A 15,033-nucleotide genomic window follows, 5' to 3' on the forward strand; every position below is an offset into this window, starting at 1 on the left:
TATACTACATAAATCTGTTGATATTATCTTCCCCATTAGACAATGAGCATCTCAAGAGCAGGGAAACTCTATATTCCAGGTCCTTAGCAGATATGTGATAAATATGGCCCTCAACTGAGTGAACACCTCTAACAGTGAAGGGCATGAGAGGAGGTCATAAAACTGATGGACCTGTTGCCAGAAGTCAAAACTCTATCATAATATACTTAAATGTAAGACCTTAGAATACCTGTTTTACTGAAGTTGGAGTTCTGCTTTGGACAGTGTTTTAAATTCCTCATGAAAAAGGCAGAAAGAACCAGGGGCACTCTCATCACCAAGTGCTCTCAAATGAAATCAGTTTGAAGCAGTTTTCATTAAGATGGATTGAATGTGGCATCGTGAGAAACACTTTATCAAATGTAGTGTTTTACTTAGTGATTAACTATATACCAGTTGATGAAGCTCCCTAAATCCTTTGTAATCCCACCACTCCAATAAACATTTAATGAGTATATAAGTTCAAAAAGCCTAGCAGAGGATTTAAACCTTCAATCTTGTTTTTATTTACTCTTGGAACTCAATTTCTCACTTCAAGTGAAGAATGCTGGTGCTTGAGGCTCATCGGTTGCCCTGGTAAAATTAATGTGCCTCCCACAGTTTAAATTAAACATGTGATATTTAAGATGAAAGAAATTTAGTCAGAATGCCACAGTATCAGTCACAATTGCTTTTAAAATACGTGAATATCGGAAAACTTTTCTTAAAAATGTTTCATTCGTAAGTTAAAAAAAATAATATTAAAAAAATTTAATTCTCAAATGTGAAATCTGAAAAGGAGAAATGATATTTGATAAGCGAATCCTGCAGTATAGTAGCTACCATTGAAAGTGAAATATAGTGATATAGTGTAAATCATACTTACCTGTGTTAGAACCCTGAGCTCTTATTTGGCCTCTGGTACTTACTAGTGATGTGCTGTGGTTAAATTCTGTTGCATTTCTGAGCTTCCTCATCTATACAATGGGAATATTGATACTATATATCCCTATCTCATTGGATTGTTGTTGGATTTGAATAAGATATATATGAAAAGATGCTCTATAAACCATACAGAACCATATAAATCTATAGTAGCATTACTATTTCTATGCATACACAGTACTCTTTAATTAAAAGGAGATATATATATGTATGTATGTAACTTGGCTAATAATCATAATAAATGTATCTGCATAGATTTAAAGTTAAATCTGAAAAATTCATCATGTGGATCAGTTTTACTCAAGTTTACAGTAATGTCTTAAGCGATGCATAAACTGTTGTTCTTTAACTTAGAAAACAGAAATGAGGAAAGGAAAAACGTCTTGGACAGGGGAAAAAGAGAAAGACAATTTAGGAATCCAAAGAGGTCAAAGGATTTTGGTATGAATCTAATATGAAGCAAAACATTTAATTACACGAACCAGTGACTTTCATTTGTTAAAATACCAAGACCTTAGTCAAAAGCAAACAATCAACTGTTTCATTAGAAATATCCAGAAATTAATAAGCAAGAGTTTATTTTTCTCTGGGGAACATCAAATGCCAGTTTATTATATAAGACACTTAGCAAAAGTTCTTTTGTCTATTATATACTGTATACTTAAACAAGTGTCTTCATTTAAAGTTACAATGTTTAAAGTGTACATAGTATTTCTTAGGGTAGCTTTTTAAGTGGGATTTAAAATACATCTTTGCCTATTTTGGGAGTTTATAGTTCACAAAGGTCCGAACATTTTCCGATTACTTTAACTACTTTCAACCATATTTAAGTCTAATAAGTGATTGTTTAAATATAATAACATGGCTATACAGTGAGACTCTATAACCATTACAGTCCTGTTTTAATGAAGTGTTCAGTATTATTTAAAAGCATTCTTGCAGGGGCACCTGGGTGGCTCAGTGGGTTAAGCCGCTGCCTTCGGCTCAGGTCATGATCTCAGGGTCCTGGGATTGAGTCCCACATCCGGCTCTCTGCTCAGCAGGGGGACTGCTTCCCTTCCTCTCTCTCTGCCTGCCTCTCTACCTACTTGTGATCTCTCTCTGTCAAATAAATAAATAAAATCTTAAAAGAGAAATAAATAAAAGCATTCTTACAAAAAATTTTGACCTAAATATAACAAAGCATGATTCTTCACAAAGCAAATGTTAGTGGGGGAAAAAGAGAGGCAGGGAGGAGAGGATGCTTGTTTAAAAGGGATTTAAGAAATCTAACAACCATAGGGTGCCTGGGTCGCTAAGTCAGTTAAGTGTCTGACTCTTGATTTTGGCTCAGGTCATGATCTCAGGGTCACGAGATCGAGCTCCATGACAGGCTCCCCACTCAAAGGGGACTCTTCTTGAGTTTCTCTCTCTCCTTCTGCCCTTCCCACCAAAATGCTCTCTCACACCATCTCTCTACAATAAATAAAAATATTTTTAAAAAATCTAACAACCAAATATTTGTGATCCTTGAGTAGACTTTGGTTTCAAAACAACAGTTAAAAAGACATTTTGGAGATAGCTGGTAAAGTATGAATGTGCACTGGATATTAGATGATATTAGGGAATTACTGCTAATTTTGTTACATGCGATAATGGTATGGTGATTAAGTAAGAGAATATCATTATTTTTTGGAAAATACATAGATGTTTTTAGGTGTAAGATATGTAATTTAACAAAAAATATTGAATATAAAAAGGTATAAACACTTTCATGCAGTTTAAATTTTAATAATTTCAAAAGTTTAACTGCTGCAAAATTTTATAAAATCATGTGAAACTTTAATTTTTTTATATTTGTTTTTGCATATTTTGAATAATAAATTTTACATTTAATTTTCTGTTCCAGTCAATGTTTACCATTTTCAATCAGAAAGGAAATGAAAAAAAATCATAAAAAATTAATTCATCAAAACCACAAACCTAAATAAGTATAAAAAATGTAAATAAGTTTCAAATGCTGCTCTTTTATAAATGTGTGGCAGTTAAACTTTTGAAGTTATTAAGGCTTCTATCTTCATTAAAACTTTGGGATGCTTGCATATGAAAGAAGCAAACATGGCAAAATTTATTAGTTATTAAATTTAGGGATGGGAATTTGGGTGTTTACTGTGCTATTCTTTTTACTTCTATATTAAAAATTGTTTTAATAAAAAGTTAAAATATTATAAAATGTAATTAAGCAAATGATCATATAACATTAAAAGATGAAAATAAGCTGTTTAAACAAGATTATAACACAACCCAATAATATTCAATATACACAAAAGTTTTCATCAAAATGTATTTAAAAATATGGAAAAAACATGTATCATAAAGCTAACTGTTAATCTGTGTTAGAATATTTTCTTTTTGCTTTTCAATATTTTCCATAAACCTGTATTTATATAAACTATAAACACATATTATTATAAATATTTATTTCTTCAAAAATGACATCCATTTTATAAAAATTTAATAGTTAAAACATAGACTAACACAGCATTTATAATAGGCTATTCCACTATTCTTAGTTAGGGTAAAGAACAGTTTGTGTTTCTTATTCTACTTCACTAAATCATCATTGATTGCTCTAAGTTTGATTATTAATTACTGTTAGTTTTTAAAATTTGTTTAAAATGAAATTTTCTTTAGGTCAGGGTTTAAGATAAACTAGAAACTAGAAATTTCAGAGCCTTCCTTGTACTCAATTCTCAAAATTCCCTCTACTTCATTTACATACTATTTCTTCCTTCCCACTCTTTTATTTCCTTCATTCATTAAATATGTAGAATATTTACTAGGGATGTAAGGTACAGTCACTGCCAAAGAGAAAATCAAATCTCTTGAGAAGACATATATACAGAGATAATGATAAGCAATGTGTTAAATGTAATTAAGATGAGCAGAGGGTATCATTACAAAGGACTAATGGTGGTTCCAACTGTATGATAGTTGAAGAGTTAGGAACAATTAAGTGTCAGAGAGTAGAAGTTAACCAGGTAAAGGGCAGAATAAAGGCATTCCTTACAGTGGAGAAGCATGAACAGAGAGTACGATTATGGGGAAACAAAAACGGTACATCACTGCTAGATTTATTAAGTGTAAAGCAGGGGAACAGGAGAGCTAAAGTTGTGCAGATAGGTAGGAGACAGATTACTGAGCTTTCCACTCTAGGTCAACATATAAAGAGTGATTGCATAGAAACTTCTTGCTGAAAATGTATCTTCTGAATTCTTGTTATAAATGCCAATGTACTTGACTTTAAGGTCACAATGCCCGTTTCTATATTTTTGTTGTTTAAAGTGGCTTCTGAGAGAAAAATATTATAGTTATAGATATGTACTATTAGATGGAATCATATTGGGAAAAGACTGAAAGACAAGTCCTTTAGCAAGAAACTGTCAATCACATTAACTGAAAAGAGCATACACATATAGCCTGGTCCCATGTCTACCTTGTTTTCCCCTACAAAAACACTCCTGTTTCAGAGATTGACAAGGCCATCTACAAAGAGCCAGTAATACCCTATTACACTACTGCCCCTCTGAAATGGGAATCTTGGTGATGATTAAGCTGGTAGATGAACCACAAACAAAATCAAGTCTTCAATCTGAAAAAAACAGAAAACATTAAGCATTGCCTGAGGCCTGGTGGTAAACCTATGTGATGCACTTTTTAATTACAAAAGGTAAGATTGCACTTACATCTCGGGCTTTCACATAGAAGGCCTCTTGAAAAGCAGCTTCTAATGAGCCAATAAAAAATACAGGATGGCAGTCACCATATCTATAGGAAAAATTATATCTATTAATTTAAGTACATTTCAAATTTACTTCAAAGTTTCATAAGTCTAATCACCATCTTTAAATAAATGTTGGCACTACTGTCTCTTAACTATAGACCAAACATTAAAACATTTCTTTAAAGGCTTGGTAATGCACTTCATTAGTTCTTAGAATTCTTCTTGGCCTATAGTGATAATATTAGAATACAGGAATTTTAAGTACATCTAGCAAATGGATTCAATAAGTGCTACAAAACCATGCCATTTATAAGCAGCAATTTCGGGTTATCCACTTTCATAAGATTTTCCTTAGAGTAACCTTAGTTTATTTATTCTGGAAGTCCAACAGAGAGGGAAAAAAATTGTATCTTGCAAAGTTTCTAAATTATATTACATTAGAAAACAGAACTAAAGAGAAATATCATTTACATGAAAATTTAGGGATAAATATTTAAATCCTTTTTACTTAAATACCTTCTAAGAATCTCAAATGCATATAAAACATTTTACATTAGACTCTTAAAAGAAGAAATGTTGATAGTTTCAAAACAAAAATTAAAAGAAAAAATGTGCTTATATTAAAAATTTTAAATTATTTTTAAATTTTATATTATTTTAAAGGATATTTTGTTTTTCTAGGATATACCAAAAATTAGTATCCTATAACCTACAGACTTTTTGTGAATACAGTCAACATATTAATTAGTGACCCATTTATTTTGCTTCTGTAAAGATACAGAGATAAGATGATAAAGTGGCATAAATAGCTTACTAGTTATCTGACATTGAATAGAGAAATTAAAGACAATCTATGACTAAAATTGCTCCAGAAAAATCACAGTAGCATTAAAAGAACATCAATTTTATATAGTTAATGTCCTAACCCTACCTTGAAGAAAACTCTGCTGTAAATTGTAATAAGGCATCTCCTTCATTTTCTGCGTTTTCTGGCACTAAAAAACAAACAAAAGAAAAAACAAAAACAAAAAAAACAAAACAAATAGACACAAAAAACAAACCACATAACATCTAATCCCACATATAAGAAATATATTTAATCAATAAAGAGGAAATAAAATTAAATTTTAGCTTCTGTGATATATTTGAGGAGACATTTTAAATTGACATACATTAGAAGATTTCATCAAACCTTAAAAAAGAACCTTGAAAAAACTCCAAGCTCATAAATTTTGGAAAGCCAGCTGACACAAACCTGCTAAGCATTTCAAGTATGTGCCAGTCATCAATTAGGATTTCAGTGTTTTCTTAAAATGACATCTTGTGAATAAATTATATAAAAGGATCTCAAGTTATTTTAAAAATCTCATTTATAAGGAAGATGGTTACCTTTAAGTAAATATCATATCTATTTCTGCCCAAGGGAGTTTCCTAACTTCACTGAGTAAATGAGCCATTTAAGTATTTATTTTAAGAGTAATTTTGCATATAGTACTTCCTGTGATTCTACAGTATATATCTTGTAAAGTTAAAGAGAAGGAGATGGCACATTTAGTTTACTTTTTTTTCCTTACAAAGGTGGTACCAGTGAATGGAAAAATAATATAACTATTCTTAAAACTGGTATCTCCACTAAGATACGGGGGAAACAAGTACAGTCACAGAAAATATAGCTATTTGTTTATCAACCTCTAGGTTTAAAGTAAAGAGAAAGACTCATAACTAATATATATGTGAAACATAAGTTATACATTCCCTTGCATTTTTAATGAATTTTACTAAAGCTCTGGGAATTGCTAATCTTAATAAAATCAAAACTCAAGAGGCTCTGGTTCTAATGAATATTGTGCCTGCTAGCTGTATGTTCTCTCTCCAAACCTGGAAAGTTAATAAGAGATTTTTAAGTTCATTGTTTTTTATAAGTTTCTGCAGGAGGAAGTAGAATTATAGTGCTGGCCCCAAAGAGCTATTAATACTCACTCATTGGAGATTTTCTCAGGGCAGATGATGCCATGCCGAATACTTCTCCATCATCCACCCCAAATTCAGAAGCATCTTCAAAGTCATCTCCATCACTATCACTAACCATATGAACATCGGTGCTTTGCTATTTAAGAAAAGTGCTGATTAGTTTTATATGAACTTTAGGAATCGAATTCTAAAATATAAGTTATGTAATCACAATATGACACTAGTATTATAGTAGTTTTATTAAATAAGAAACCATTTGCTAGAGTAAAGCTTAATATTTTTCATTTTAATGCTAACATATATTTCTTTTCTTTATTTACTTGATAGAGATCACATGTAGGCAGAGAGGCAGGTGGGGGAAAGCAGGCTCCCTGCTTAGCAGAGAGCCCAATGTGGGGCTCGATCCCAGGATGCTGGGATCATGACCTGAGCTGAAGGCAGAGATTTAATCCACTGAGCCACCCAGGTGCCCCAAGGCTTACATAGATTCCTAAACTTGCTGTGATACCCCTTGGCTAAAGATTGGAACCTGAGGGAAAATGAAGGATGCATACAACTCATACAACTGTTTTGTCCACAGAACACAGTACACAATTCAGTGCTTAATAAATATTTGCTCAGTAAATGATGAGAGGGATATAATCAGGTCAAAGACAAAGCAAGCTATATGTGTCTTTTTAAAAGCTCACAGTAATCTCTATTTCAAACTTGCCACTTCCTTACTGCAACAGTTCTCAAATTTTTATTACTGGACTATGGTATACTATCCTCAGTGTTATTGGAGATAACATAAAATACACTATATAAAAGCTCTTTGTAAAGTGCAGGCTATTAAATATGAGATACACCTCTAGTCAATAAACATTTATTGAGAATTTATATATGCTGGGCACTAATAAACATGCTCCATTTATTTTGTTTTCAGCAGTATCAATTGAGATTTAAAGTAACAATTAAAAACATCAGATTCAAAATATGAACTAGGCTGCTAATCTCTAGGTAAGAATGGAATCTCAAAAATACTGAGATCCAAAACATCCAAACTGTGAATACTGACAAATATTTATGCCTTGGATGAAAAGGGAGTCTCAGCAAGGTACCTGGCTAAATGCCTATCTGTACTATGTTCAATAAATAAAGTCTACAAGGATTTTTAATATATGAAATTTCTATTTTTTTAAAATTTGGCACTATGCACTTAAGCTATGGAAATGGGGAAACTATTTGATTCTAGTCTACGCAAAAGAGCCTAACTTAGAGATAAGAATTTTCCAGAAAAGCATTAAGAGAAACTTAGAATCAAAGTCTCATAAATCTTGACTAGAGGGATGTTAGAGGTTAGCTAGTCATAAAAATCATAGATTTTAAACATCTTCTTATCAATCGTTTTCAAACTTCTTTCCACAGGGTTACCTCTCTCCCCTGGCCTAAGCCAAAATATTATGTAAAATTACAGTGCATACAATAGACAAAAGTAAGAACACTCTGGTTGATGTGGGGAGAGGCCAATGGAAGTCTAATGCTCCCCCTAGGCTTGGCGTTTTCTTTCTTATATCCCTTTGATAGTTGGGATACCTCTGAAGAATCTAAGGACACTGGAACAATTTTTAAAACTATTGATACAGCAAGTCTAACAGCTTCAAATGAAGAAGCCAAGATATTTACTCTACTTGACTCAGCTTAGCATTTCCTCCTTGGGCATAACCAAACAATAATGCCCAGAATTGTAACATTTTCCCCCTTATCCAAAAGAAAGTCTTCCCCATAGTTTGAATAGAGAAGATAATGAACAAACTTATTGGATGAGTAAAAATGAATGGTCCTTGTCCTAAGCAGTCTATTTGCTATTCTGACTGCACCACTATTTCTTACAGACACCTTGGTTCTGCTTACAATTCTAGTCTTACTTTCGTGTTTTGCTTTGTAGGCCAAAGATCTTCTAGTTTCAGCAATTCAACAGCTAAAAATTCAAAAACCAGAACACCTGGGTGGCTCGGACGGTTAAGTGTCTGCCTTCAGCTCAGGCCATGATCCCAGGGTCCTGGGATCAAGTCCCACATCAGGCTCCATGCTCTCAGCAGGGTCTGCTTCTCCACCTGCCTGCCACTCCTCCAGCTTGTGCTCTCTAAGTCTCTCTCTCTTTGACAAATAAATAAATAAAATCTTTAAAAAAAATTCAAAAACGCTTTCTCATTTCAAAGTAGTAAGGGAGCCTTCTCTATAAAACAACACATCTATAGGACCACTACTGTGCTTGAATTCCTTCTGTGTTTCAGGCACACAAATATCTAGAGCATGAAGTTCCCTGAACTTTGAGACTCTGATTTCTTAAACAGGTGAAGGTACAGGATCTAAAAAGTACATTACATACTCTTGTAGGATGCTAAGCCAGGTTCACAGGCTAGTAGAAAGAAACAAAGGTCCAGTATGATGAACTTTGTCACATTCTCTATCAGCTAAGCTATCATCTCAGCCTTCACTTCGTCTTGCCCAACATTTACCCTTCCCTTTAAGAGGCATCGGGTTTTAGGGTTGGAGGACACAGAGATGAAAAAGAATTGTTCTATATATCATCTTTTTTTTCTCACTCCTTTTACCTTACTCCCCGACATCTAAACTCCTTCTCCTAATCTAGTTTTTAATCAAATAGTAGCCCCTTTCCATAACAACAGAGCTTTATATATATCATAGTAAGATAGTGATTTTAATCTCGTACTTATGTAACTGACTCATCATTCATTTTGTCCACAAAGTGTACAGTTCCCAAATCTCTTCAGACCCAGAAAGCAAAATCCTATAACAACATCTTCAAAGGGAGTTATCTAAAAAGCCAATTTTGTTGGAAAAAGTATATTTCAAATATGAATTATTGAAGTATCTGCAAGAATGAGCTACTTAATTATGTATAAGGAACTCCCAATCTCTTCACATTTTCTTATCAGCCATCTAACAGGTTAGGAAAAGCTTTTTCTAAAAAATGAGATAAACAATCTTTTTTTCATTAATGTTTGCAGATGAGAATACATAATCTCTTGGCTCAGCCATGGCAGCCTTAAAACTCTTTGAATTCAGAGAAGTTATTTACTCAGAATTTGAAAAACAGCTAAAAAAATTCATGATTTTATTTTGGCTGTTTATCGGCATTCATTTATTCCCATTATCATTTAACAAACATTTACAAACCCCTAGAAAATGCCACACTGCCTAGACCTGTGTGAAAGATACAGTCTATATTCTCTTAAAGAATACTATATAATATAAAGAGATAATTATAATACCAAGTGTTAAGTGTTATGACAGGTAAGTTCAGAAGAGAACATTTAATGAATGGGGAATGGGAAAGATCAGAGCAAACTTCCTAGAGGAGAAAGAACCAAACCATTTGAAACAAATTTAGACTCTACATATACTCAGCACTAAGGCAAGCTTGTAACTGAAGCAGATGTTCCTTCCACCAACTACTTATATCAAATCAACAGGTTAAAAGCTAGGGATACAGAGACAGATAAAACATGGTTCAGGCCTTCCAGAAATTCCCATTCCAAAGAAAGACATAAAAATATACTTATTTGAATATTCAAAAGGAAAGGGTCATAAAAATCACAATGTATAAGTTCATTTGGGACAGTTTCAAAGAACAGCAGGTCCCTCAGTGATTAGAATGAATAGTTTTGGCTTGGATTGGCAATGATCATTAATATGGGTAAGAAAACAGGTTTCTGGGGAGATATGGTAAGTTCAATTTTTTACACAGTGAATGTACAGTAGGCATGCAGATAGAAATGTTCAGAAGTAACCTGATTACTATTTAGCTTGTCTGCCTGAGGTGAAATACCACATAGTTATAGTAGGACCACAGCAGACAAGCTAAATACTTGTCTCACCAAGTTTTAAAAATTGAAATACAGATTTTTGGCAATTATCTGTGTTCAATTTCATTTTATTAGGTATAAGATCCTTTATGCAAAGACTTTGCTTTGTTCACATCCATATTCTGACTCCTACATCAATACCAGGCATAGAGGGGCATGTAATCAGAACTTATCAAATGAATACTGAATGAATATTTTCTGTCACTTAAACCAAAACCTAGGTATCATTCTTTTTTTTTTCGTAATATTTTTTAAAAATTTCTTTTCAGCATAATAGTATTCATTGTTTTTGCACCACACCCAGTGCTCCATGCAATACATGCCCTCCCTATACCCACCACCTTGTTCCCCCAATCCCCCCCTTCAAGACCCTCAGGTATCATTCTTATCTCTTCCTTTTCTCTCCTCCCATAGATCCTATCAGTAACCAGTTCTAATTCAGGATCTCATTATCCTTTAACTGTGCTATTATAAAAGACCCGTATCTGATTTTTCCTGTCTCCAGTCTTCCTTCCCTTACATCTACCTTCTGCACAGCAGCAAAAAGTACTCTTCTCTAAAATGTTATTTGGGGGAAAGAAAATCATTTGTCACTTAAAAGCCTTCTATGGCTGCCCAGAGTTCAAGTTCCCAACTTGAGCTGTAGACCATTCACCTTCACCTCACTCTTATCTTTGTCTCTCACTTTATTTTGCACGAACACCACCAAACTGTGCTCATCTCTGTGCATACACTATATCAGATCATGCAGTTTCCTTTGAATGAAATACTATTTCCATGTTTCTTCATTTGGCTGACTGGGCCTCATTCTTTATAATTTGATTTGGACATAAGTTCCTATAGTCTTTCTTTCTCTTCCTCTCCCAACTTGTTCCTCTTCCTTTTCCCCCTCTCCTCCTTCTTTTTTAAGAAATACTCACTTACCAATATTTATTTTGTGGCTGGTATATGCCAGGTACTACACTAGATGTTAGGGCTACAGAAGTGTGTAAGGCAAACAGGGCTTTTGCTTGCAAACATTCTTGAGTGTTATGCCTTCAACCCCCACAATTGTGCCCTAGTATCTTGTGCTTGCTTAATTTTAACATTATATAATATGAAATTACCAGTTTATATCCATCTGACCAGCACACAGTGAGCATTCAATAAATGTTTCCTTAAGTTACTAACTAGCATCTACTACACTGGAAGGTTTTTTTGTTTTTTTGTTTTGTTTTGCTTTAATCTTGGGGCACTCCCCTCTCTTCCACAATTAACTGAGGACTGGACAATTCTCAAGAAGTCTGGGTCAATGGGCCCCTATCTTGTCCCATTCAAGCAACTGCAGAAAGGAGAAGAAGGTATTAGCTAGGTACTCATATATAGAAAGATCATTAAAAGAGGGCTCAGGAGCAAGGGAAGGCTGGGGAGGAAAGAAAAATGGTGAATTATCATTTAAAAAAAAAAAAAAATACTTGCAGGACCAGAAGGAAGATGTAAAGAAAAAGAATTCTCCTAGCTAGAGGACACATAACTATAATCCATAAAATTCAAAGCTTAAATTTAACTACTAGTCTTACATATCTTCTTCCTAATTGAAGGCTTCAATCAATAGAAAAAAGGTAATTGTCCTGAAACATGAAATCATGTAGGAAAAGGGTTAAAAGCAGAAAAGAGAGAAGCAGAACCATTGGGTGGAAGATACAAGGACACAGGTTCCAGTTATTTAAAGAAGATATCAAGAGACAGAGCTGCTCAACAATAGAACTGGTTGCCTTGTTACTGGAGATAAAACCTAGGTATATTTTGAGGGGATATTTTGAGTGAGCTCTTTTAGCATACAGACTGTGGTCCTAATGATGAGCACCTAGAAGACATTAAATGTTTAAATGAATGAGGGATGAATGGATAGAAGAGGGGAAATCAAATTTTAAAAATCCCTTCCAGCTGTATAATTCTATGGCAGCATAAAAGCCCGAGTCACAGTTGCCCATTTCTCACTAGCCCCTTAAAAAGGTGATATTTACAGTTAGCCAGGGAAGGGAAAATAACGGTTTCATCACAAATAATCACATTTTAAGATATTCCCAAGACTGCGGCTCTTTCAGTTTAGCAAAGTCACCTAATTCCACTCTACCTTCTTCTCTAACCTAAACAGTATGCCAACCTCATTAACACTATTTCTTACTGTATGGGATTGACTTATTTTTGCTGAAGGGACTACCCAAATAACACATATAATGGTGAAAGTGAGAGAAGGAAATAAAATGAAGTGAAATGGGTATCTATTATCTTTCAGAGCACAGAAATAAAAATTTTGGGTGAAGCTACCACATTTTAATGTAGTAGATTTATCCATTATAGGGTTGAAGCACAACCTACTTTAGCATTAGAAACACATCCCCAAGAAAGAAATAGTTTAGTAAATTATTTTTGGTAATTTCTGCCAAGCAGTGAAACTCAAAATCATGTTTTCTTTCAAGATGATTAATGAGATAAAATGCTGAATAAAATGGTGTGGGCTCTTTAAAGGAAATTAACATTTTTAGAGGCCTAAGAAAACAGTACAGTAATATTTTAGCAGGGGACAACCCTTTCTTCTTTGTGGATTTCTAAAAAAAAATGTTAAAAACCAGGATTGCAAATTATCATTTTCACAGAATGATCATGGACTAGAATGGAACTTATGCAGTCCCATTTCCCTTTCACATATTTAAGTGATATAAATGCATTTCAGAGGATAGGCAGAGAGGTCCTGTGGCAGCTTCTGTAGTGAGTGTCCAAAATACACTCAGTTTAAATAAAAATTCACAATCATAATTTGTGTAGACTGTAAATGGAAAAAGGTTTTACTGTACTGAAAATACTGAGTTAAATAATGTTTTCCTGTGCTATTTAGTTATGATCCTGTCACATGCACTTTTTAAGTCATGGTGATGAGTTTTCTTTAGCACATAGTAGGAGCTCCATAAATGCTTTTTAACAGATAAATTGTTATGTCCAAGCTGTCTTTCCCATTACCTTATAATCAAAATCATAGTTGGACTCAGAGTGCAATTTGTAGACATGGAAAAGACACTGCCTTTTAACATTGTTCAGATCCACAAAGATACACACAGGTACATCCTACACACAAACATATTCAATCTTATCTGCCCCTCTTCTCTGCTTCTATAGTATTCTATGCTCTATCACAGCTTTTATTACATTTTGCCATTATTATTAGTTTATTAATCTATCTCCTTGACTCTGAGCACGTTGGTATGGATATATTGTTATCCATCTTTGTTAAATAGTATCAAGCACAATACCTGGATCCTAGAAGGTGCTCCAACTCAATGAGTTAAAGGACCTTCAGGATCAGTTTTAATAAATGTACTCAATTATATAGTTAGCAATGAAGAAAATCCTTTGTCAACCTGTCAATTCTAAGTAAAACTCATTTCAACCAATCCACCTGAATTCTGTCTGATGAAACATGAAACTTATAGACCAAGGAGGAGCACATTAGCAATAAACTCGCATGAAAAGTTTCTGCCTTCAGGAATTACTGAGATTTTATTCACGCTAGATTTACTTCACCTATTCACTGCTGTGGCAGATAAAAAAGAATAGGAAGTGGGCAGGTAGGTGGAGGACAGGCCTCCTATTCACCAAAAAGCTTGGCAAAAAAGCTTACCTCTTCGGACTGCTCTCGGGTCTGTGCAGGTGAAGATCTTCTGCCCACTGTAAGTCGATGGCAGGGATAGGAGAGCCCTGATTCAGCAAGACACATCTGCAAGAACGAATAATCCATCATTCGTAAACAAAATGAAGCAATGTCTCACAAAAGCTCCTTTAGATATTTTCTAGATTTCTTTTTGTTTGTTTGTTTGTTTGACAGACAGATTACAAGTAGGCAGAGAGGTAGGCAGATAGAGAGAGAGGAGGAACAGGCTCCCTGCTCAGCAGGGATCGATGTGGGGCTCGATCCCAGGACCCTGGGACCATGACCTGAGCCGAAGGTAGCGGCTTTAGCCCACTGAGCCACCCAGGTGCCCCTAGATTTCTTTTCTTTTTTTAAAGATTTTATTTGAGAGAGAAAGAAGAGAGCTCACACACTCGTACAGGAGCAGGGGAAGGGGCAGAAAGAGAGGGAGAAGCAGACTCCCCACTGAGCAGGGAGCCAGCCTGATGCAGGGCTCTATTCCAGGACCCATGGATCATGACCTGAGCCGAAAGCAGACACTTAATGGACTGAGCCACTGAAGTACCCCAATATTTTCTAGATTTCTGAAGTTAGATTAGAAAGCTCACTCTAGTAGCTCCAGTATTAGGTTAACCAGGAAGGCTTTAAAAATTTGAAATTTTTCTGTATATGGCATGTTACAACAGTCAAGGTTATTATTATCATTATCATTATTATTAATATTATTATTTTGGCTTAAACAACTGAAATTTATTTTCTCATAGTCCTAGAGGTTTAAAGTCTGAGATCAAGATGTC

The 15,033-nt window shown here is 34.3% G+C and overlaps 1 protein-coding gene across 1 annotated transcript in view; it reads right to left on the reverse strand.

Moving 5' to 3' along the window:
- FAF1 (Fas associated factor 1) overlaps positions 1–15,033 on the reverse strand; it is a 492,920-nt gene that overhangs the window by 152,694 nt on the left and 325,193 nt on the right. Inside the window, exons 9-12 of the mRNA XM_059136657.1 lie at positions 14,228–14,323; positions 6,707–6,833; positions 5,658–5,721; positions 4,689–4,770 (exon numbers count right to left, since the gene is read on the reverse strand). Of these exons, the coding sequence (XP_058992640.1) occupies positions 4,689–4,770; positions 5,658–5,721; positions 6,707–6,833; positions 14,228–14,323 (369 nt within the window). The remainder of the gene's footprint in view (positions 1–4,688; positions 4,771–5,657; positions 5,722–6,706; positions 6,834–14,227; positions 14,324–15,033) is intronic.

The sequence above is a fragment of the Mustela lutreola genome, chromosome 10, assembly GCF_030435805.1.
Source record: "Mustela lutreola isolate mMusLut2 chromosome 10, mMusLut2.pri, whole genome shotgun sequence".
In the NCBI taxonomy this organism is placed as follows: Eukaryota; Metazoa; Chordata; class Mammalia; order Carnivora; family Mustelidae; genus Mustela; species Mustela lutreola.